The sequence below is a fragment of the Sinocyclocheilus rhinocerous genome, unplaced genomic scaffold (assembly GCF_001515625.1).
Source record: "Sinocyclocheilus rhinocerous isolate Xijiao unplaced genomic scaffold, SAMN03320098_v1.1 scaffold4356, whole genome shotgun sequence".
NCBI classification, from domain to species: Eukaryota; Metazoa; Chordata; class Actinopteri; order Cypriniformes; family Cyprinidae; genus Sinocyclocheilus; species Sinocyclocheilus rhinocerous.
The window spans coordinates 106825-129285 of record NW_015666941.1 but is presented as its reverse complement, the minus strand read 5'-3'; the positions used below and the strand labels follow the sequence as shown (position 1 = coordinate 129285).

Here is a 22461-nt window from a genome sequence, read left to right as displayed (position 1 = left end):
CCATTTTGGCTATATGGGGGTGCTCAAATGTCTGATTTCACATAGAACTACTGGTTTTCTCCCAATAAGTTAATATACAGCCTATTAAAATAATGCTGTTAATAAGAATCTGAAAAGAAAAAAGCTTCAAATAAATATTTTAACGTGCGTCAATAAATCCAACCACCCCTATAGATTTAAATTTCACTTTCTATAATCCCTGACCAACAGAGGAGCATCTTGGCGGCAGGGATTTAAAACTTTAACAAGACTCAAATTGGCACAGGCAGAGTGAAAGACTGCCTTTTTTTTCGATCAGGTAGGGTAAGTGATTTCAAAACATTTCAGCCGGTTTATATATATCGTGTATACAGGGTTTGAAATGAACACCCGCCAACCCACCAAATGCGGGTAAAAATCAGCTGTGGCGGGTAACGCTGTCAAATCACTAGCCAATTTGGCAGGTTACTTTTCGCACATTATGTTTACTAATTAATTTCTTGAGGAAGTTCATGTAAGCCAAATCTGCGCAGATTTAGTGTAAATACTGAACTCGAGTGACACAGAATTGTGTTATACAGTTGTGTGATATGACAACATTAAAGGTTCTGCCTGAAAACAGCCACGACAAGGTCAAATGCATGTAAACAAGCTGCAATGTAAACAAACTTTAATAGCTTATTTCTCTTTAAATGTGTCATTCTAATTAATTTTAATTTGAGTAAATTGTTAATTCAGTAAGAGCCTGATTAAAGATAAAAACCAGTGTCTCTGTTGCGTGAAGAACGCGTCCACAAAAGGAGTTCATTCAGAGCCGCACAGACACGTTCGTACATTCGGGGCATTTTGTGCAGATAGCCTATAAGTCGTAATATTTACGTTATGTTGTATACAGGTACATCTCAAAAAATTAGAATATCATGAAAAAGGTCAATATTTTTGTCACTCATTTCAGAAAGTGAAACCCATATATTATATAGATTCATTACACAGAGTGAAATATTTCAAGCCTTTAGAAATAAAGGCTTGAAATATTTCACTCTATGTGTAATGAATCTATATAATATATGGTTTTCACTTTCTGAAATGAGTGACCTTTTTCATGATATTCAATTTTTTTTAGATGTACCTGTAAATAACGAAGCGTATTCTATATGAAATAAATGATAAGTTAAATCCTATTGATTAAAAACCTGCTGCTTCATTCTACTGGTCATCTTCAGTGCACGCAGCTCAAAACAGAAATGCAGAACATTAATAACTACTGTCATATACACAACGTTATAATGAGAGCATTATTGTAAAAAATGTTGTGAATTCTGGGTTTCACTGACTTCCGATTCGACTATGAAAATCCTTAGTCGGGGACACCCCTATATATTACCATTTCAGACTTTCATGATTTAATTTTCTGATCCAATAAGGGAGCCATTTGTGAATGCTTTACTTTAAATTCTGCAAATAAAGGTTCAAATGAATCTGGTTACCACATCACTTTTCATGAAAACAATGTTACATTCATGTTAATTCAGACATGTTATATATATATATATATATATATATCAGTTTTTTTAGTACATTAAAATTAGAAATCCATTTTTAGTAACGAAAAAGTTTTTAATAATTTTATTTTAGTTTCAATTTTAGTTAACAATCCTATAATAATCGTTTCTATCCTACCTGAATCTCCTCCTCGTACATCTTCATGCTGAGGTCACTCTTGGTACGTGACCTTCGACCCAGAAATACTAATGAGGAATGCTGTGAGCAAAGACAAAAATTATCCATTACAGTTCAATCAATCTAACAGAGAAACACAAATTAGATGCTATGAACACAAACTGTGCATGTATGCATGTGCTTACCCCGCTCCGCTCCAGAGCCACACACATGTCCTGCAGTGAGCTTAGGTTGGTGACGCCCAGTGTGTGTTTATACAAGTCCAGAGTCTGCAGAGCTTCAGTCTGAGACACCTCTGTCTCAAAGACAATCCCCTTTTCATCTATAACACACACACATTCTAGTCTTAGATATCTCAGTCATACCCATTTTATTAAACATGTCATCATCAGATGAACGGGACTCTAAACATTTAGAACCTTCTGGGTCATCCGGCTCTCTGTTCTTCCGACTGTAGTTCTTCCTGAAGACAAATGCATCTAGTATGAAGGCCACGATTATTGTCATCACAACCTGCATCACACAGAGGCATGTACACTCAAAATAACACCGGGCTGTGAGAAAATATCAAGATCACTATATTAGATTTATAACACACATATAAATGGGTAGCTGATAACAGCAGTGGGACATTCAATAATTTCAACATTAAATTATTTAAGCAAAACAAAAATGTATAAAAAAAAAAGAAATGTTGACTGGTTACACTGTACCTTATACCTATATAAATCATAACTTTCACATCAAAAACAAATAATATCCACATTGTCCCTTCAGTGTTTTTTTGTATTATTAATATGCTATTACAGCTTCTATTAATATTTTTTGAATTAGCTTTTATTATTTTGTTTTCATTTTAATTTTAGCTTTAACTTTTAATAATTGACTTATGTGCTTTTTTTAAGATTGCTATTTAGGTTTATTTTTCCTTTAGTTTTTTTTTTCAGTCTTTTCATTTTTGTTCAAATGACAAAAATTTTCTAAATGATTTAGATTTATTTAACACACACATACACAACCAACATATACAAACCCTTACCATGGTGACAATGTAAAAGGTCATGAAATAAAGGCGACTCCAGTGAGTAGTTTGTGACGTCACACCTTCCTGCGAAAACAGCAATCAAAGGCATCAATAACTCGGACAAATGACAGAGAAATGGTTATGTATTGACTGGTTCACACAGTAGGATCCATAGGATTCTGCTACAAACAAACTTTTGGAGACTTCAGCATTACTTCAGAGACACAACAGTCTGCTGACTGACATTTAATTCCAGTAAACAGCAGGGGGCACCACAGCCTCACACTAACCAAAAAAATACAAACATTTTACTGAAGAAACTTCTGATATTATGACTTGTTGACTGAGCTGATGTGCATGTGTTTTTGTATTTGTATTTACTCTCACCATAGTGATGTACCAGTTGTTCACCACGGTTAGCTCAAAAAGAGTGACTGAAAGATGGCAGAGAAAAAAAGTTACAAAAGCTATATACTGACATGAGAAGAGTGTGTGTGTGTGTGTGCATGTGTTTTTGTATTTGTATTTACTCTCACCATAGTGATGTACCAGTTGTTCACCACGGTTAGCTCAAAAAGAGTGACTGAAAGATGGCAGAGAAAAAAAGTTACAAAAGCTATATACTGACATGAGAAGAGTGTGTGTGTGTGTGTGTGTGTGTGTGTGCGCACATACCAAAGCTGCTTAGGATGTTATTGAAGTTATTGAGATAGTAATATCCCTCCTCTAGAATGGTCCGGTTGCCAATGGTCACATTTATCTGGCGATACGAGGCAGCAACAGTGCTCGTGCTTTGAGAGACACACACACCAAAATACATTATTCACTGAGAATCATTTATAGCTATTTTGTCCTTTTTTGCATCATGATATCTACTGATCACTAAGTTTCATAAAGATTCTTCAAAATTGCTTCCTTTTTTTTGCAAAGAAAGGAACTTACTTGCAGCAGTTTGGATAAACAACATCAGCAAAAAACTCCATTCCAACGATGGCAAAAGAATAATAGAAGATGATCAGAGTCAGACCTAGACTACAGAGACAGAGAGAGGGTTGTGAGAGAAGGGCCTTCATCTGTGAGTAATGAGCTGAAATGGATTATTATTTCTGTACCTGGCCATACGCGGGAAGAGTTCAAACATTGTGTCCAAAACGTTCCGATAGCGCTGTTTAATTTTAAACAACCTTGACAAGAAATAGGGGGAAAAAATTATGAGACTGTTAAAAAGGAACATATCTGTATCTATCTATAGCTACGACTGCTGAAAAAAAGATATCTAATGATTCACACAAAGTTAATATTAAGAACAAAAGACATACAGCTTAAAAAATTATTACACCGCAGACTTTATCTACAGTGGGGTAAAACCATCTGAGCCCTCTGGTCAAAAATGCTTCTATTTTGTGTTTTTCTAAATTGATTGTTTTTAAATGTAATATACAAATTACATTACCAGCATAACAATTCAAGTGATACACACACACTTATGGGAGAACAATAAGCATTTAGAAAAAAGAAAAAGGTTGTAAATGAATGACTACAACTATATGCAAACAAAAATTCATCAAAACACACACACGAATAAGTACACATACCGGAGGAGCTGAAGAGGTCTCAACACCACGATGAAGTAGAACGGCTCCATGTCAAAGGCCAGAGCAATTAATCCCAGAAAGGTAAAGACTGTTACTGAGAAATCAAAGCTGGAAATAGAAACACACACCCAGAGGTGATGCAGTGTGTATGTGTGTGTATTTGTATGAATGTATGTGTGTGTACCTACAGGTTCCACCCTGAGCTGAAATATGTCAAAGGACCAAGGCCTGTGATCTTCAACAAGACCTCAATTCCATAAACTTCATTCCACAGACACATCAGCAGGAGGTGAATAAAAAATTTTTTTTAACATTTAAATGAAACCCATATTAATTGAAACATCTACATTCAGATTTACTCGTGATTTAATTCTAAACAATTTCCACCTACTTGTGAGGAAAATAATGTAACTCCATGGGACAGCATGAGTCCATGAGACGCCATCTGTGAGAAGAGAAGAGCTGCTTGAGAGCCAAATTCAATTGGGTTCACACAGAGAAAACGGCTATTTTGCTGTTTCCTGTGATTACAAGCGTTTCTGAATGGTGAATTCAAAGAATTATCTGGAACTGCAACACAGCTGCAGCACATGCCCTACTGTTCCATTACTCAAGATCTTACCATTTAACATGTTTGTCTCCACTAGGATCCAGATGCCATTAATTGCTACTACCAGATCTGTAACAGGTCAATCATGAAAAATAGTTTGAATGATTAGAAATAATGGAATTAATATACTGTAAGTGCAGTACACTTGAGTTTAAAAGTTTTGAGTCAGTTAGATTTTTGAAAGAAATTAATAAAAAAAAATTCAGCATTACTTTGATCAAAAGTGAAAGTAAAAACTAAATAGTTTTTAAAGTAAATGCTGTTTATTTGAACTTATCACGTATCAGAAAAGTATATCATGTATTGCAAAAATTCAGCAGCACAACTGTTTTCAGACATTGATACTAATAAGAAATGTTTTTTGAGCACCAAATTAGCATATTAGAATGAGTTCTGAAGGATCATGTGACACTGAGGACTGGAGTAATGGTTGCTGAAAATAAATTACATTTTAAAATACATTAAACAGAAAACAGTTATTTGTAATCATGTTAACAGTTAATGTTTTCACAATATTACTCTATTTTACAGTACAGTAAGTAATAACTATAATAAGAGTACTGAAAGAATATCAGACAGTTTTTCTATTAACCTACAAGCTAATGGGTTCCAATGAGCATATTTTATCGATCAGGTATTGCATGTTAATGTCTAAAGGGTTAATACAAGAAGAGTTACTTAAAGATTTTAACTTACACATTGCATATTGGAAAGCTTTGGATTTCACAAGTATATTGATTCCTGTTAAAAAAGAAGAATGATCATACAAAGGAAGTATTATGGAAGAAAATATTTGATCCCAACTAATCTTGAATGTATCTGGTCATTGTGAGCAGATCATTAAACTGTAAAATTCTGTAACTAATGCAAATCGAATCAACATGACAAATATAAAGACCTTTGAAGATGAGGAATGCAGTACGAGGAAGATCATCAAACCAGTGCTCCCCACTCCGTCGAGCCTGCAACACACGTATACACCAGATGTTCTTGCTTAAGAGGGTTTAACAAACACCCAGGGAGTGTAATCATGTGACAGTGTGTGAAATCTGACCTTCCATTTGAGCCCGATCACTTCATAAAACGTATAAAAGTCCTGGAGACTAAAACACAAGCACAAATACATCTGAAGAACTCATCATCTGCTAAAATAATCAAAAGAACGTGAGCACATATTAGTGCATGTGTGTACCTCAGCATGGTTGCTCCTGAATGGTTGAGGGCTTTGAAAGTGAGGAAACGATCCCGTGCTGTCATTCGTGGACGATAGAACCGCATCAGTCCATCAAACTGTTTTAAACACACTCTATCTGGCCTCTAAATAAATGTAGATTTATCACACTCACATTCATCCATAAAATACACAAGGCTTTCGGGGTTCAGTCCTGAAAGAGTGTGATCTGTAAACCTCACCTGCCGACTAACCAGCAGCTGGAAGGTGTGCTCTATGGCGGATCGCTTGTGTAGAAGAAGAGACTTGAATTTCATCTTCTCGACTCCATTAAAGGTGTCAAAAACTACTGCCAGGAGCTGTGAAGCAAAAATTAAGAGCAAACTCAAAGTAGTTCACACTGCACCAACAGATAATGCTTACAAAATTAAACTATAATACACTATAAATCCTTCAAAGGAGACATATTATGTCCCTTTTTACAATATGTAATATAAGTGGAGCGAAATCTGACGTGCTCGTTTTCTCAGACGCTTGCAGAAAAAGGCTTACCAAAACAAAGTTACTGGGTTAATCTTTTTCACGTTTTCTTGGTTGGTAGATGCACCGGGGACCTGATTATAGCACTTAAAACCTGGAAAAGTCAGATTTTCATGATATGTCAGCTTTAAAATGAAAACAGATTCATTGTTGTTTAATACTGACCAGATTCATGATGAAGTAGAGCTCGATGGACAGATACACAATGAAGAAAATGCATGACCAACGATTCTTTGAATACGCTGGCATCATCACATCTGGAAAACTAGTGAAGAAGAAAGATGTGTGAATCTACTAAAGACTTACCTCATTATTAATCATTTAGTAGACACTTTTTTATTCAAAGTGACTTTTATAAAATTTTTATCAGGGACAGTCTGACTATAGTGACCTGGGGTTAAGTTCTTTGCAGGAGGACATAATGATAATAGAGGATCAGAGAAATTCTCCAGTTCCTCCTCAAGGAGTTTGAACTGATAACATTTGGATTACTACTGCTGTTACAGGAAGACATGAAACACTGAGGCTCAGAGTCATGCAATGTTAAGTAGGATGTGTGCACCACAGCAAGAGTACATACTTACTTTGCAGTGGTCAGAAGGACAAACAGACTAACAATGCTGTTCTCCAGTGTGCTAAAATACTGTGGAGAGAAAGAAAAGAATCTATGAGTTTGTGTGTGTGTGTGTGTGTGTGTGTGTGAGAGAGAGAGACAATAAGACACAAGAGAACACAAGGGTGTGGAAAACAAAGGTGAGTGTGTGATCGAAGTACTAACAGGGTCTGCTGTGTTGGCTGAGAACAAACAGAATCCTAGGATGGCAAAGATGACCATGAAGAAAAGCAGCAGCAGAAGAATATCAATGAAGGGAGGAAGAGACTGAAATATCTGCCTCAGGTTTCTGAGGGAGGACAGAAACAGATACAGCGTCAGAACGTCACATAGTATCCAGTCAAGGACATGCTTTACAATAATTTACCCATTGTTACATAAACTTTTAGTACTTAGTTTTGTGTAAAATCACTGTAACAAGGCCTTGAGTGGCTTGTTGCATGTATGAGATCTCAAAACCTTTAATTGAAAAATAATGTGAGTAGTAGAGGTATTAATTATAAATTTTTTATTTAATAACAATTACTAAATTATTTTTAAATATTATTATGAATTTCGAAGTTAGCATGCCTGCGAACAGCTCCACTGTAACGGCAGTCCACCAGAAAGATTGGCCGCAGGGCTCTTGTTACACGCAGGTGAGATGTCTGCCGGACTAAGACCACAATTGCCTCGATGAATTGAATAAACAGGACACATGTCTGAAACGCACAAAAATCAGAGAGGATTCCTCGGCTGAGATAAAAAAAACAAAAATCAACCATTGTTGAGGCAGTGTATTATTACAAATTTACACACCTTTACCATGGTCCTCTTATGTCGTATAAAGGTGTGAAAACCAAGCCATCGGAGCTTCATGCACAACTCAAAGGCCACCATTGTTAATGCCAATAACTCCAGTGTCGCATGAACCTGACAGAAATGAAAATACACACCTTAAAGTGTTTGTACACTAGTATATACTCCTGTTCATATAATTGTAAGCCTTTACAACATTTACATGTACACTTAAGCTTACACACATACATACACTATCATCCAAAAGTTTGGGGTCGGTAAGGTTTTTTTTTTTAAACGTTTTTAAAAGAAGTTTCTTATACTCACCAAGGCTGCATTTATTTAGTTAAACAATAATATAGTTAAGCAATAATATTGTGAAATTTTATTGCAATTTAAAATAACTGTTTGCTATTTTAATATAATTTAAAATGCAAGTTATTCTTGTGATGGCAAAGATACTCCAGTTTTCAGTGTCACATGATACTTCAGGAATCATTTACTATATGTGACCCTGGACCACAAAACCAGTCTTAAGTCGCTGGGGTATATTTTTAGCAATAGCTAAAAAAACATTGTATGGGTCAAAATTATCGATTTTTCTTTTATGCCAAAAATCATTAGGATATTAAGTAAAGATCATGTTCCATGAAGATATTTTGTAAATTTCCTACTGTAAATATATTAAAACTTAATTTTTGATTAGTAATATGCATTGCTAAGAACTTCATTTGGACAACTTTAAAGGCGCTTTTCTAAATATTTTGATTTATTTGCACCCTCCGATTCCAGATTTTCAAATAGTTGTATCTCAGCCAAACATTATCCTATCCTAACAAACCATACATCAATGGAAAGCTTATTTATTCAGCTGAAATTGACCCTTATGACTGGTTTTGTGGTCCAGGATCACATATGTATATTTTTGTAAAAATTGTGACTTCTTGGATAAATAGAAAAGCATGTATTTGAAATAGACTTTTTGTAACAATGTAAAAACCTTTACTGTCACATTTAAACAATGTAATGCATCCTTGCTGAATCAAAAAATGTATTTCAAAAAAGACCCTAAAATTTTGAAGTGTATGCACATTATAGTGAAGTAGAAGTCACATACATAGACGTCCAAGCGGAGAAAGGGGACGGCAGGGGCCTCTGAGAGGGACAGAAGCATGAGTAACACCGCAGTCAGCAGCTCCATCACATAGAAAAGGTGATTGTGAGCAAACAGGTAGGCACTGAGCGCATGGGCATTTCGCGGATGAGTGAAAAACTTGTCGTTATTCTCTCCCTCCTGAAGACAAACACAGACAAATTGGCAAGGGAGAATTATTATTAGCCCTGAGTGTGTGTTTGTGATCATCTGCATCTATTTTACTGCTTCACTGAGCGTATGGACTGGAGGTTCAAATGGTGACCTGCAGGTATATTGCTCCTTCCTGGTAGTTCATTTCCCAACTCTGCCGCAAAGAATTCTGGGCCCTGGGGTCTGGTGCTCCTGGGGTCGGAATGACAACATTATTCACATCATCATAATTTCCTGCCCCATCTGTGTAGAGAAGAAAAAAAACTATTAAATGATGATTTCACAATATAAATTAAAAATTTACGTTCAGATACAGCAGTACTTGAGCCAGTTGATTTTATATACCACTTTTAAATAACATACCGACAGACGCAAACTGCTGGCAGAATGAGGACGTTTGCACTGGCCGATCATGTGTCAGTCCAGGCATGTTGTCAAATGTACTACTGATTTCCATGGCAACCCCTGTGATCGGCCCCACGTCCCAGTAGTCAGACAGAGAGCATGTCAGTGGTCAAGCAGTTTTTAGCACTGCAAGGGTAAATTATCAACAATGCACTCGCATGCAAGTTTATTGTGCCAGCTGCAGCTGCTGTGGCCAGCGGTCCGAAAGCAGAACAGAATCCTGTGGTGCTGTTCACGATTCCTCAAAAGGTTTTAAAAAAAAAAAAACTGTGAGTCAAATCGGGGCAAAGCTCCTTTAAGAGTCTACATCTCTATCTGCACCTTCACACACAATCAATTCATTGTATCATTTGTTGAGAAAGACAAAAAACATACGGTAATAATGTGTTTCTAAGTTAAAAGTAACTAAAGAAATTACACAAAATGTCTTTTGTTGGCAAAAATGTGGTAAATGTGCTCAAATGAGGATCCTACAAAGTTATGCTACTAAAAAAAAGTTGATTAGACAACATTACAGATTAAAGTGACAAGTTAAATTCACATTCAAAAAAATCTAAAACTGATTCAAAGAATCAAATATATAATATTAATAAAATGTGAATAAATTTAAATGCACTCCAGACTAACTCAAAGCTGGTTCCCAAAACACTGCACTCATTATTCCAAACATTTCATAGCTGAATTCCAAATAGTTCCATAAGGATTGCACCCTAGACATTTCCCCTCTCTCTTTCAGAGGATGTGTGAGCAGGAAACACCGCTGATGGTTCAGAGATCACAGTTTAACTGAACAGTCAAACAGATTGTCCAGTGGATTTTCTCAAGCATCAGTTCAAAGCGCAATGAGAACTTCCTGTAGATCCTCGGAACTGCTTCCTCTGACACCAGTCCCCTTTCCAGCCATCCCCATCAGTCTCTTGGTCACAGCCTCCCTTCTTCCGTGTCATCTTCTGTTTCCTATGCTATATCGGATCCATTTTACTACCTTTCTTTCTTCAAGCTCAAAAACACAGCTAGCCTTTGAGATGCGCGGCACTGCTGAACAATCCTACCACGCTGAGAGCTTCATTTGGGAACTAAAAAGTTTCAATTCATTTTTTTTTATCTATACTTACCATTGCTTCTTTCTAAGCAATAAATATGACTCCCTTTTAAACGATCTGTCAGGCAACAGTCTGGTAATTTAATGGCGCATTAATTAAATCCCAAACAGCTAAGAGCTTTTAGTTTGCCCAAACACAAACTGATTGAATGAGTTACTTCATTGCGGTTCATTGACTCACAGCTGTCTGTAAACAGCTCTCAGTGAATACGCACATGACAACAACAGTGTTGGTTTTGCTCTGTCTAATCAATAGGTTCCTGGCAGAGCAAGAGTGAACAAGACAGCACTGATAGCAGGTCCTTTTTCTTTTCAGGTCCAGTTCCACTTAGCACAAATCCAGATTTCCTTCAAACACAAAGAAACAAAACCGGACTGATTATCAGAGATCGGTCCTGGTTGTTTCTAAAAGCACAGCTTTTAAAATGTCCAAACATCTTCACCATGACAACAAAATAACTTTTTGAGACAGCAGCTTGAGGCAAAATGAGGAAGCGAAGGCATCTGATATTCAAGTCAGCTTCTTTCTTCTAAAATTAAGAGACAGTTGTCCTGAAACCAAAAAGACAGACCTTGTTCCTACATCCTTTTTTTTCCCATGAAGACTCTTCTTGGCTAACTAAACAAACACGCCAAATCACAAAAAGTGTGCCACAGTTTACACTCAGGTGCTCCGAATATTCAAACGTCCAGCTCTCATCACAACCAAACAGTTTTGACACAAGGCCACAGACTGCGTGCATGCAGGATGGGAGAGGACGGGGGTCACAAACAGCACTGTATCTGTCATAAGGCTAACACAGCATTTTAACTGTCTGTGTGTGTGTGTGTGTGTGTGCGTGTGGTACAAAGGCTGGTATGCTACTGTATTGGACACTTAAACACATGACCATTGGGGTTGGGAAACTTCACTCTTAAAGTGACAGTACTACATAGTGTCCTCCCCAAAAACTGACCTGGAAGAAATAGTATAGGCCTATTGGTTGATGGGTCATATGATGGTTGTTAATATTTTCAGTACCACACAATAGCACTAGGGTGCAGCATCTCCTCAGTGATTCCAAAAGTCTCTCAAATGAACTATCTACAAATGACACTGCACATAGATTTGTGTCATTAAATTTACACTGCAGAGGTGGCACAGAAGCACTTCTAATGTGGCATTTAGGTGTCCTTACACAGTTTTTTGCTGCTCAGAGGTGGCATAAATGCATTTACACAAAAACTGCAGCTGTATAATTTGATACTAGGGGCTGAGGTGGGTCAGAGCAAGCATGACTTACTTTTACACTGAATTTTTAGCAGGCACAGAGCAGCCTTAACTCAGCTGTAAAGAAACACAAAGAAAATTGTCAATAACAATTTCAACCACTTTTTCTACATAAAAATAAGTTCTCTTTTACAATGTGTTGTAGGTGGAATTATCATTTTAAATCAAAAGTAATCAAACAAAGATATTTTATTTGATGACATCATGATTAAATCTAGCACCCTCAATGACATGATCCGCCACCGATGACAGCCGCAGTGAACACAGCTGAGCATTATAAACTTCAAACTCCAGCACTGACATCACTGTTCATTATAACACACTAATGAAATCAAACTCACTCTCAACAATTCCTCTGTATTAGATACATTTCCACATTTTTCTCCATTTTCAACATTACAAAAGCTTTTATAAAGCAGTGTGGGGAAAAATAGCCCTGCTCTACTAAAACTATAAATTCTGCCTATGCAGAAGGCCTACAAATCATCTCCCAGCTCATTAGCAATGTCAACAATGCAGTCAACAATGACGAAAAGGCTTGACTGCAGAGTCCTCTAGAGTCAGTGCTTGGAACTCACACTATTTAAATGGCCATCTTGCCTTCCCACTGTCACATGATGCATGTCTGTGGTCACAATCAAGGAGAATGAGGGTTAAAGATCAGGTTTCATGTCGACCAGGGCCTGTAGTATCTCAGCAAAATCTAATGATCAGCATTCCTGTAACACTGACTATTTAATGAACCAATACCCGACAGCAGAGGTTTTCAAATGAAGGTCCGGCCTAGGACACCAGAGAACTGCAAGGGAGTGTAGGGAGTCTGTGGACAATTCAAAGAATGTTATAAAATATTTAAGTTAATGCAGTAACTTTAACTTATGAATATATATATATATATATATATATATATATATTCATTTCTAGGCATTTCTATAAAATCTTTTTTTGCCGTGTGGGTTTGCTGGAGTCGAGCGCTGCACAGAGATGAGTTTTGACAGTGTATTCCTGTGCATCTCTGACTCTCATTCTCTCTGTGAGCTATAAGCAATGGAGGCAATTTAGGCAGAACTCCTGTGTATTGATCAAAGCCCGGTGAAATAAATAAGCTGCCAGACTCATGCCAATCTCAGCTGACAGCGTATGAGGAGCTGGACCTGCTCTCCATCGCACAGCAATAAAGAAGAACAGAGAATCACGCTCTGCTGCTTTCAATCTCCAAGAAAACGTGTGGATACAGCGATGAGACTCATCCTTCTCTGACCGCATCAGACATATGCAAGCTCTGCTGATGCTGGAGTTAATGGATATGACATCTTAATCTAGATAGACTAGTCTAGTTATTGTAGTGCATTTTCCAGAAGAATATTTTAATAGTTGTGTTTTGTAGCTCAGGAGACTTAAAGCTGTCAGATTCAACTTCGTCTCAGATGTTTCTCCTGAAGTTCCTAAGAAAGAAAGAAAGAGACAGATCAGTCAATACTTGACATATACAGAACAAACTATAGAAACAAACTGAGATTTCTGACTCGCAAACATTGCAAATCTGAGATCTATTTCTCAGGAGAAACATCTGGGAAGCAGGAGACTTTAGCAAGCACCTGCAGTTAACACTGTAACACAATGAACATGTGTAACGATCAGATCAGATCAGGTCAGGGTTGTTATGCTTATCTAATATATATTATATATATATATATATATATTATATAGTGAATTATGATGTTATTATTGTTTTATTTTGCTTTCTAAAGACTGGCTGGAAGTCATGAAGTTAATGATTATTTTATTCTATTGATTTTAATAGAACAAATAATAATTAAAAAATTAAATACGTTTAAATACGTCTAAAATAATTCTAATCTTGTGTAAAAAAAAAAAAAAGGTACTTTTCCCCACAAGGCTGCGGTTCTCTCGATTAGTTGTGCATCTTTTTCTTCCACACTTTTTCCTTCCACTCAACTTTCTGTTAACATGCTTGGATACAGCACTCTGTGAACAGCCAGCTTCTTTGGCAATGAATGTTTGTGGCTTACCCTCCTTGTGAAGGGTGTCAATGATTGTCTTCTGGACAACTGTCAGATCAGCAGTCTTCCCCATGATTGTGTAGCCTAGTGAACCAAACTGAGAGACCATTTTGAAGGCTCAGGAAACCTTTGCAGGTGTTTTGAGTTGATTAGCTGATTGGCATGTCACCATATTCTAATTTGTTGAGATAGTGAATTGGTGGGTTTTTCTTAAATGTGAGCCAAAATCATCACAATTAAAAGAACCAAAGACTTAAATTACTTCAGTCTGTGTGCACTGAATTTATTTAATACACAAGTTTCACAATTTGAGTTGAATTACTGAAATAAATGAACTTTTCCACGACATTCTAATTTATTGAGATGCACCTGTATTTGGGTCCCTCGCATTATCTGACAGCTCAGGCTCTGGAGAGAGAAGTCACTGACAGAACGCATGAAGGCTGCTGCTGCACACAGAATGGATGACAGATCTGTGGAAGAGAGCTGAATGCCTAATAAATGCCTTAAAGATGTGCACTGGCCTGCACGCAGTCCTGCTCTGCCAGCAGTGAAACTCGGGTAACTGCAGGTGACCCAACATCATAAACGTCAGCTAAATATGTGGAGTAACACGAACACAATCTGCTCACTCTCATCTTCCTCCAGCAGCCCGCTGCTCGTATCGTCCCAGGTCAGAATCAGCGGCACGTCGTCGTCCCCCTCCGCCATCCCGCGATGAGAGGACCGCAGTTTTAGGGGACACAAAGTCTGTTTGGCCAATAAACTGACCTTTCGGTGCTGCAGAGAAACTTTAACACTGAACACGCGACACGAGTTACAGAAACCGCTTTACTGTCCCCGGACACCAAACCGAGCCAGTTTATGCTAAAATGTGTTTGAAATCAACTTTGACGGTGTGAGTTAAACGAATCATAATTATAACCGTAACAGAGCCTACGTCAATATTTTCGCCTGTTATTAAAATACCAACGCAAGCGCAAAGCATATTGCGTATTTCCAACTAATTAAAAGAGAATTTAACTTTCGAAGGCAGGAAAATACGATTTAATCGAGTTTGTAACATTATAAATAAAAGAACTGCCGCCGTCAAGCAGGAGGGTTTGACGTTACATCTTTTTACGGCAGTGTCATTTTTGGCCGCAGGGATAAACTGCTGAAGTGTCACAATAAAAGCCACGGAGTGAAAATGTGTCTCATGCCAAACATATTTAGACATTCAATAATAATATGAGGTTTATGAAATACATGCAGGGAAAATGTATCTATATATATGTGTAAGTAAATCACGGATGAGATTTCTTATTTTGTTTGTTGCTAGAGTGGGAAGTCACTGGGATCAGAATGTCATGCCACCGGTTGTCACAGCAACTGGTATACATAACATCAGAGTGTGTTGTTTACATGCATACAGATTTCTACAAACATGAATAATAACACGGTAATGTACAACATGTTCAGGGAGAGCAAAATGGTTATTGTTGTGCGTTATTGTTTATGGGTTATTTAGACATTTAAATGTTAAGTGCAAAGTATTTCTTTGTCAGCAATGAATAGGAATATAAATAGAAATGGCCGATACGATAAAATCGATAAATCTTTTTAAAAATCTATCATAAAACACATGTAAGCGTTGTAATCACATTGGAGTAAGTATTTTTTGGGGGGAAAAAAGTTACAATTCCCTACTAAGATCTTTTTTTTTTTTATCGTGTAAAATGTATTTAAAATATCAAAATGAATTAGAACTTTTTTGTATGAATTGCATTTTAATGTATTTTAAGTAACTTTAAGGATTCAGACTCTTATATCTCCTCCCTTCTGTTTTTAAATAGCCTACGTCTTACAAAGACATTTTCACCTCTTTAATGTTTTAAAAATGATTTGATGTCTGAATAGTTTTCTCTCTGTCAATCATAGAAACCTCTAATGATGGGCTCAAAATCAGACGCCGTCCCTCCTGAAGACAGACTATCAGATGCAGCCACCCTTCCAAACAAAACTAAAGCAGACTACTTAAAGACCATCAACCCCTCCAGGAAGACACTGTCATCTCTGGAAGCAAAGCTTATATTTGGGGTACTAGATGAGTGCATTCATCAGATGGAGATAGTCTCTCTTCTACCCACTTTGCTGAGCTCTCCAGAAGCACTTTCCCAGAGTCTTGGAGAGGAAGTGGTCCATGCCCTGAAAGAGCACCAGAGGCTTGGGGAAAAGTACCAAGCTATGGTGCTTGATGCGAGCTTTGAGCAAAGTGAACTAAAGGAACAATTAGCCAAATCGACAAAAGCAGTTCAGGACTCCTTTCATAACATTATGCGGCTACTTAGGGCAACTCCGACCACAAGGGAGGTGCTAAAAGGCATAGAACCCAACACAGTGGGAGAGATGGAGACTCAGAAACTGAAAGAGGGTCTGTGTGAGTTGAGAGAGATTGTTTTGGAGAGGCTTCTCACTACACCTGCAGAGGAGAGAGAACGCAGAGAGATGATGCTTGAAGTCAGTCTACGTCACTCTGCCAACCAGGAGCTGATAGACTCACTGGAAAAAGAGGTTGCCAGTGCAATAAAAGACAAGGATACAGAGGTCAGCAGCATGATAAGAAACAAAAAATGTTATAAAGTTGACAGAATGAATGAGTTCTTCAAACTACTTGATTATATTCTCTCTCTATTCTCTGACTCTTACTCCTATTTAGATCTCCACGTTGAATAATAAAGTGCACCAGCTGAGAAACTCACTGCATCAGATGGAAAAAGGTTTGGAGGACTTCATCGTCCGAACTCAACAGGATGCTGAGAAACAGAGCCAATCAGACACAAAAACTTCAGAGGGGAAGGGAGCTCGTTTGCAGCAGGAGGCCAGTCAACTGAGAGCTCAGCTCAATAATGTGACTGAAGAGGACAGAAAGAGAGAACTGGCACTACGAAAGGTGTATTTATGCACATTTAAGTATAATTCAGTTAAATAGCGTGCGTGGGTATAGTTATTTTGTTGTAAATGTTGCTGGTTTTGATTTGCAGAAAAAATACAAGGAGGAAACAGAGATTGAGAACTGGATCCAGAAATATGATACTGAAATTGGAGAGAAACAGGTAGACATTAATCTGACATTTACTTATGTTGATGCAGTTTCATTTTCAGATGTAGTTGCAGATACCGTTCAAACATTTGGGCTCAGTATTTTTTCTAAGATTTTTATTGAAAAAAAATTTTTTTTTACTCCGCACTCAACTGAAAAAAAGTGACCAAATCAGTATATTATAATGATGATTTCTGAAAGATCACGTGACACTGAAGACTGGAGTAATGATGTTGAAAATTCAGCTTTGCCAATCACAGGAATAAATTACATTTTATTCAATATGTCACACCCCATCTTCATGTTTTAATAGCAAATACATCAACACATAAAAGAAACTTGTAGATTTGAGAGAATTGTTGAACGTGTGTGACCAGAACATTCAAATTACTTCTCAATTAATTGTCACTGTGTAAATGTATTTAAAAATGTAAATGTTGTTGTTTTTATGCTCATGTGCATTTGATTTTGTATGTCTATATGTGTGTCTAGACAGAACTGGAGGAAATGACACGCATGTATGAAGCAGACATGGCAGAGCTGAGAGCGCTGGAGGAACATTCTGCAGTTCTGGACCTGGAGTACTCCCAGATTATGGAGGAGCGACAGGAGGCTCAGAAGCAGAGGGAACAACAGCAAAGAGAAAGAGAGATGCAGAGCCAAGCTGCCACTGTCATTCAGGCCCACTGGAGAGGCTTTTGTGTACGCAAGGCCATGAAGGCCAACGCAAAGCCCAAGAAAGGGAAGAAAGGAAAGGGGAAAAAAGGGAAATGAAAGAAAGCATGAAAGCATGGTGCAAGATTATCAACAATATTATTTACGTTATTAGATCAATAAAATGGAAAAAAAAAACACTGTGACTGTGAGACTCATGAAGCATTCAAGTGTTGTTGTACAGTTGTTAACCAGATATTTACCCTGATTTCTTTCAAATCTGTTCATTTTTGAAATTTTGAAAGTTGTGTAGTGTATTCCAGTTTATAGAAACAATGGCTGTATCTGAAACCTGAAAACTGCTGCCTACACAGTATATGGAGGAAGAAATGAAGACATGTCCGAATCCAATGAATATATTTTGATATCTCACATATCTGAATCCAATAATAATATTTCATTGATTATTAAAGAGGAAACCCTTTTAATTAAACATCCCTTTAATCTCCATGTCCCTGTACAATATTCCTGGTGTCCCTCCCACCCCAGTGCACAACAATCCCGTACGATCCTCAAGGGTGGCCAGATGATGATTTTTATATAGCTTAGGCACATCTGTCCATTTTCTGTGGATATAAATCTTCAGAGATTGGGTATACATAATGTTGAACTTCAGTTCATCATCTATAGCTCTCATGAGCTGAAAATATTTCTGAATCTGGAGGGAAAATGACAAAAACATGAGTTTTTCACCAAAGCAGTTTTGAAAAAACGTAGCTTGCCTGTTACATTTTACCACACATTGCTGTGTGATGACTTTTTAGAACATTACTGTAGCTCATTTTAGTTTTAAAAATCATATCAACAATAAATAATAATTAATTCAAGGTTGCCAGAAGTATTTTTGCATTATCAGAATCAGAATGAGCTTTATTGCCAGGTATGTTTACACATACGAGGAATTTGTTTTCGTGACAGAAGCTTCCACAGTGTAACAGAATGACAGTGACAGACCAAAAACACAGATAATAAAAAACAGAACAAGTAAATAAGGAATACAAATATATAAATTGACAGTTGTATGTGCAGGTATATTACAATAGACAGTTTTGCATGTACAGGTACTGTATATTATGTGCAAATTTGAGGTGTAGACTGAGTATGTGTGTTAGATAAATAAGTGTATGAGTGAATAAATAGTGTGTGTTCCACAGTTATTGTTAAGTGTTCATGAGATGGATTGCCTGAGGGAAGAAACTGTTCCTGTGTCTCGTCGTTCTGGTGCTCAGTGCTCTGTACCGTCGACCAGATGGCAACAGTTCAAAGAGGGTGTGTGCTGGATGTGAGGGGTCCAGAGTGATTCTGCCAGCCCTTTTGCTCACTCTGGATAAGTACAGTTCTTGGAGAGAAGGGTCCGTCCGAATGTCCAGCAATTCGTCTCTGGTGAAACTGATTGCAGGGATATAACTAAAGACAGGACAAACTAACAAAAACATAAAAACAACTGCGGAGCACGCCACGGAGGCAGCCATCAGCGTCGGCGCCATCTTACTTTCTTTATTCACCATTTCCAACTGCTTGAAGGTGTCCTCAGTGTCCAGAGAGACTTTCCTGTAATGTGTGATCATCTGATAAATGTTACGGATTGTGACCTTTAGCTGAGCAAATCGGAGTGTCTCTTTTGCTGCAGTGGAATGGAAATGCTTCAATTTTAATTCCTGTAGAACACATGAATAGTCTGTAATCTTGGGAGACAGAACTGTACAGAAGACATAGGCCTGTAAATTGTGTGCGTGTGTGTGTTTACCCATTTGTATGCTTCTAAGCGTATGCTGTCTAGCTGGGTCTGTTGCTGGTGCAGTTGGTTGTTACAATGCAGGAGAACAGTTCGCTGTTTATTTAGGTACTGTATCAGTTCCAGCTTTGTGCTCTCTCTCTCTCTTTGTCTAACCTAGTTTGGTTTTCTAGAAGTTCTTTGTGGATAGACCGGAGTTCATGAAGACGGTCAATGGCTTGACCAATGTTCTCAAACTCAAATGTCTTTAAAAAGGGGGAAGAGAGAGAAGAAAAGTGTAATATTACTATACAAAATTTTAGATGCTGAAACAGGTAGAATCTGTATAATTTACACTTTTGATCCATTCTGTTTCCCCATTTGCGTCATCATTCAGAAAACAGAAAATAAAACCACACAGAATAAGACTGATCCAAAATGTTCATTGGCAGTTACACTTGATGAAGAATAGGAAATCAGGTCCTTTAAAGGGATAGTTCACCCAAAAATGAAACTTCTGTCATTAATTACTCACCCTCATGTCGTTCTAAACCTGTAAGACCCCTGTTCATCCTCGGAACAAAAGTTAAGATATTTTTTATGAAATCCGTGAGCTTTCTGACCCTCCATAGACAGCAAAGGTCCTACCACGATCAAGGCACAGAAACGTAGTAAGGACTAAATGTGACATCAGTGGTTCAACCGTATTTTTATGAAGCTATGAGAACACCTTTTGTGTGCAAAGAAAACAAAAATAACGACTTTATTCAACAATTCTTCTCCGCATTACCCTGGCGCAATTTTGGGGAGTATCACGACGCATGCGCATGCCTTTCCTGCATGTAAACAATGCATGCGCGTGGTGCTGCTGATGTCGAACACGCATGTGCTGCACCTTGTTTACGTTCAGAAGAAAAGCACACGCATGCGTCGTGATACTCTCCAAAATGGCGCCAGGGTGATGCGGAGGAGAAGAATTGTTGGATAAAGTCTTATTTTTGTTTTCTTTGTGCACAAAAAGTTTTCTCGTAGCTTCATAAAATTACAGTTGAACCACTGATGTCACATGGACAGTTTTAATGATGTCCTTACTATGCTTCTGTGCCTTGATCATGGTAGGACCCTTGCTTTCTATGGAGAGTCAGAGAGCTCTCGGATTTCATCAAAAATGACCATAATGTTATCAAAAATTGTGCTACTTCAGCTCAAATCATGGACAAAAACCTAGCGTAAACTGTAAGCTGGCACTTCCATTCCCATAGCCGATGTATTGAGCATTGCAATGTCTCTATCAACGAGGCACTTAGTTATTTCTGTGTACAGCTTTCCAGATCCTCCCATTCATATCTGTATGAAAAGATCATCTCTGCCCTTTCCAGTCTCTAGTTCAAATAACTCTGCAAACTCTCAAAGTATGAAAAGTCTCACTCTTCAGCCAAATGAGGTATGTGAGTCCATGAAAAAAGCTTGACAGTTTCTCTGAGCTGTTTCAGTACCTGTACCCTTTCCAGACACAACAGCAGTAGACTACCAACTAATAGTGCAACTACCTTTCCAGACATTTTTGCGGCTCTCTCCAGGAACTCTTGGTAGCATATGGCTTTTCTGACACGATCCTCCAGTACTCTTTTCGTGCCAGCAGGGTGTCGTTCTCTGCCTTTAGCTTCTGAATCTCCAGTTCTTTCAGTCTGATTTGAGATCTCTCTGCTTCCGCTTTCTTTATGGCACGCAAACGTCTGGCATCATTTTCCTTTAGGGAAAGAAAGACAAATCAGTTTACACATCATCCGTTCATATCCATGTAATTGTTTCGGAATGCTGCATTACTTGCAAAAACTTATTATATTTCAGTATGGATTTTTTCAATTTCTCCTCTTCTTTCTTAATGTTTTCGTCTCAAATTCTCCCGCTCCATCTGCATCTCCTGTCAACAGCACACACAAAGCAAGAAAAACTAACTGGAACAGCTAAAAAGTACATTTTAAATACGTAAATAAATAAATAAAAATGTAAATAGCTGAAACGTATTTTTCACCACCTCTTTTGAGCTTCCAGTGCCCTGGTCACGCTGGTGCACTCCTCACGCGCTTCATTTGCATTTACACTCAAATCCGCCAAATCCTTCTGCGCGGCCTTATTTCTGAAATTTTCAACAATCTCTGAATATATGCAGTTCACTCTGAACTATCTCTATGCGCCCAAACAATGCTTATACAAGAGTTTTTTGCACTTCAGCGACTTCTCTGAATCTCTGAAACCAAATCTCAATGGCCATTACGACGGCACATTAATGGTTCTAGAAAAAACACTGGTCGAACTGAAGTGTAATAAATGATATAGCCTATACTTACAATTTGAGTCGTTCTTCGAAAATCGACTGAAAGTAAGCTTTCAAATTCAAATTAATCTTTTCGAACCTCACAAACAGAAACGCGCCGCGCACTGTGTCGACAAACTTTCTGCTCGTGTGTCGTTTCCACAGGAACAAAAAGGAAAGCTTTTTCCTTTGTTGCCCTCCAGTTGCAGATTAAATTCCAATTCCTTTATTTCTTAGACTTAGATAATAAAGACTGCTGTTTTTCGATGATACCGAGTTCTACTTCAGGTCAGTTTATTGTGGTACTGATGAATAATGTTGCTGACTGATTATTATTATTATTATAACATTGTTATAACATTATTAATACCTGAAACAAGTGTAACACTAATAACTGTGGTAACTTTATTATTATTATTGTTATTATGCATCTATTAGAACCATTTTTGGTGTATGGATCAGTAGCACGCAATCATCTTCAGTTCGTTCTTAGGCACTGAAGCGCATTCAAATGCAAGCTATAAACATTTATGAGGCA

The 22461-nt window shown here is 37.6% G+C and overlaps 2 protein-coding genes and 1 pseudogene across 9 annotated transcripts in view; 1 reads left to right on the top strand and 2 right to left on the bottom strand.

Annotated features, from left to right (window-relative positions):
- Positions 1–14829, bottom strand: part of LOC107733226 (two pore calcium channel protein 1-like) — a 16913-nt gene extending 2084 nt beyond the window's left edge. For 2 of the 4 annotated variants that reach the window (XM_016544773.1, XM_016544774.1), the window contains exons 1-25: positions 9659–10089; positions 9408–9538; positions 9107–9283; positions 8011–8124; positions 7783–7913; positions 7378–7501; positions 7184–7242; positions 6765–6864; positions 6302–6418; positions 6081–6205; positions 5943–5991; positions 5787–5850; positions 5585–5629; positions 4901–4957; positions 4670–4723; positions 4467–4539; positions 4279–4386; positions 3796–3867; positions 3626–3715; positions 3359–3474; positions 3220–3266; positions 2699–2767; positions 2079–2172; positions 1845–1981; positions 1660–1740 (exon numbers count right to left, since the gene is read on the bottom strand). In XM_016544773.1, coding sequence (XP_016400259.1) covers positions 1660–1740; positions 1845–1981; positions 2079–2172; positions 2699–2767; positions 3220–3266; positions 3359–3474; positions 3626–3715; positions 3796–3867; positions 4279–4386; positions 4467–4539; positions 4670–4723; positions 4901–4957; positions 5585–5629; positions 5787–5850; positions 5943–5991; positions 6081–6205; positions 6302–6418; positions 6765–6864; positions 7184–7242; positions 7378–7501; positions 7783–7913; positions 8011–8124; positions 9107–9283; positions 9408–9538; positions 9659–9752 — 2328 coding nt within the window. In that variant the 5' untranslated portion in view covers positions 9753–10089. Of the gene's footprint in view, positions 1–1659; positions 1741–1844; positions 1982–2078; positions 2173–2698; positions 2768–3219; positions 3267–3358; positions 3475–3625; positions 3716–3795; positions 3868–4278; positions 4387–4466; positions 4540–4669; positions 4724–4900; positions 4958–5584; positions 5630–5786; positions 5851–5942; positions 5992–6080; positions 6206–6301; positions 6419–6764; positions 6865–7183; positions 7243–7377; positions 7502–7782; positions 7914–8010; positions 8125–9106; positions 9284–9407; positions 9539–9658; positions 10090–14728 lie in introns of those variants that run through there. The other 2 variants (XM_016544775.1, XM_016544776.1) reach the window with 2 other exon arrangements.
- LOC107733227 (IQ domain-containing protein D-like) lies at positions 14487–18409 on the top strand. Of its 5 annotated transcripts, XM_016544781.1 has the most exons (6): positions 14487–14667; positions 14745–14844; positions 16017–16682; positions 16795–17028; positions 17120–17191; positions 17671–18409. In XM_016544781.1, the coding sequence occupies exons 3-6, from the start codon at positions 16026–16028 to the stop codon at positions 17950–17952; spliced, it is 1245 nt and encodes a 414-aa protein (XP_016400267.1). In that variant the 5' UTR covers positions 14487–14667; positions 14745–14844; positions 16017–16025; the 3' UTR covers positions 17953–18409. The 5 variants fall into 5 exon arrangements, with proteins under 5 accessions (XP_016400267.1, XP_016400266.1, XP_016400268.1 ...); XM_016544780.1 differs by lacking the exon at positions 14745–14844 and having other exon boundaries at positions 14487–14657; XM_016544782.1 differs by lacking the exon at positions 14745–14844 and having other exon boundaries at positions 14640–14667.
- On the bottom strand, positions 18262–21881 carry LOC107733216 (coiled-coil domain-containing protein 42 homolog; annotated as a pseudogene).
- Between the last annotated feature and the right edge of the window lie 580 nt (positions 21882–22461).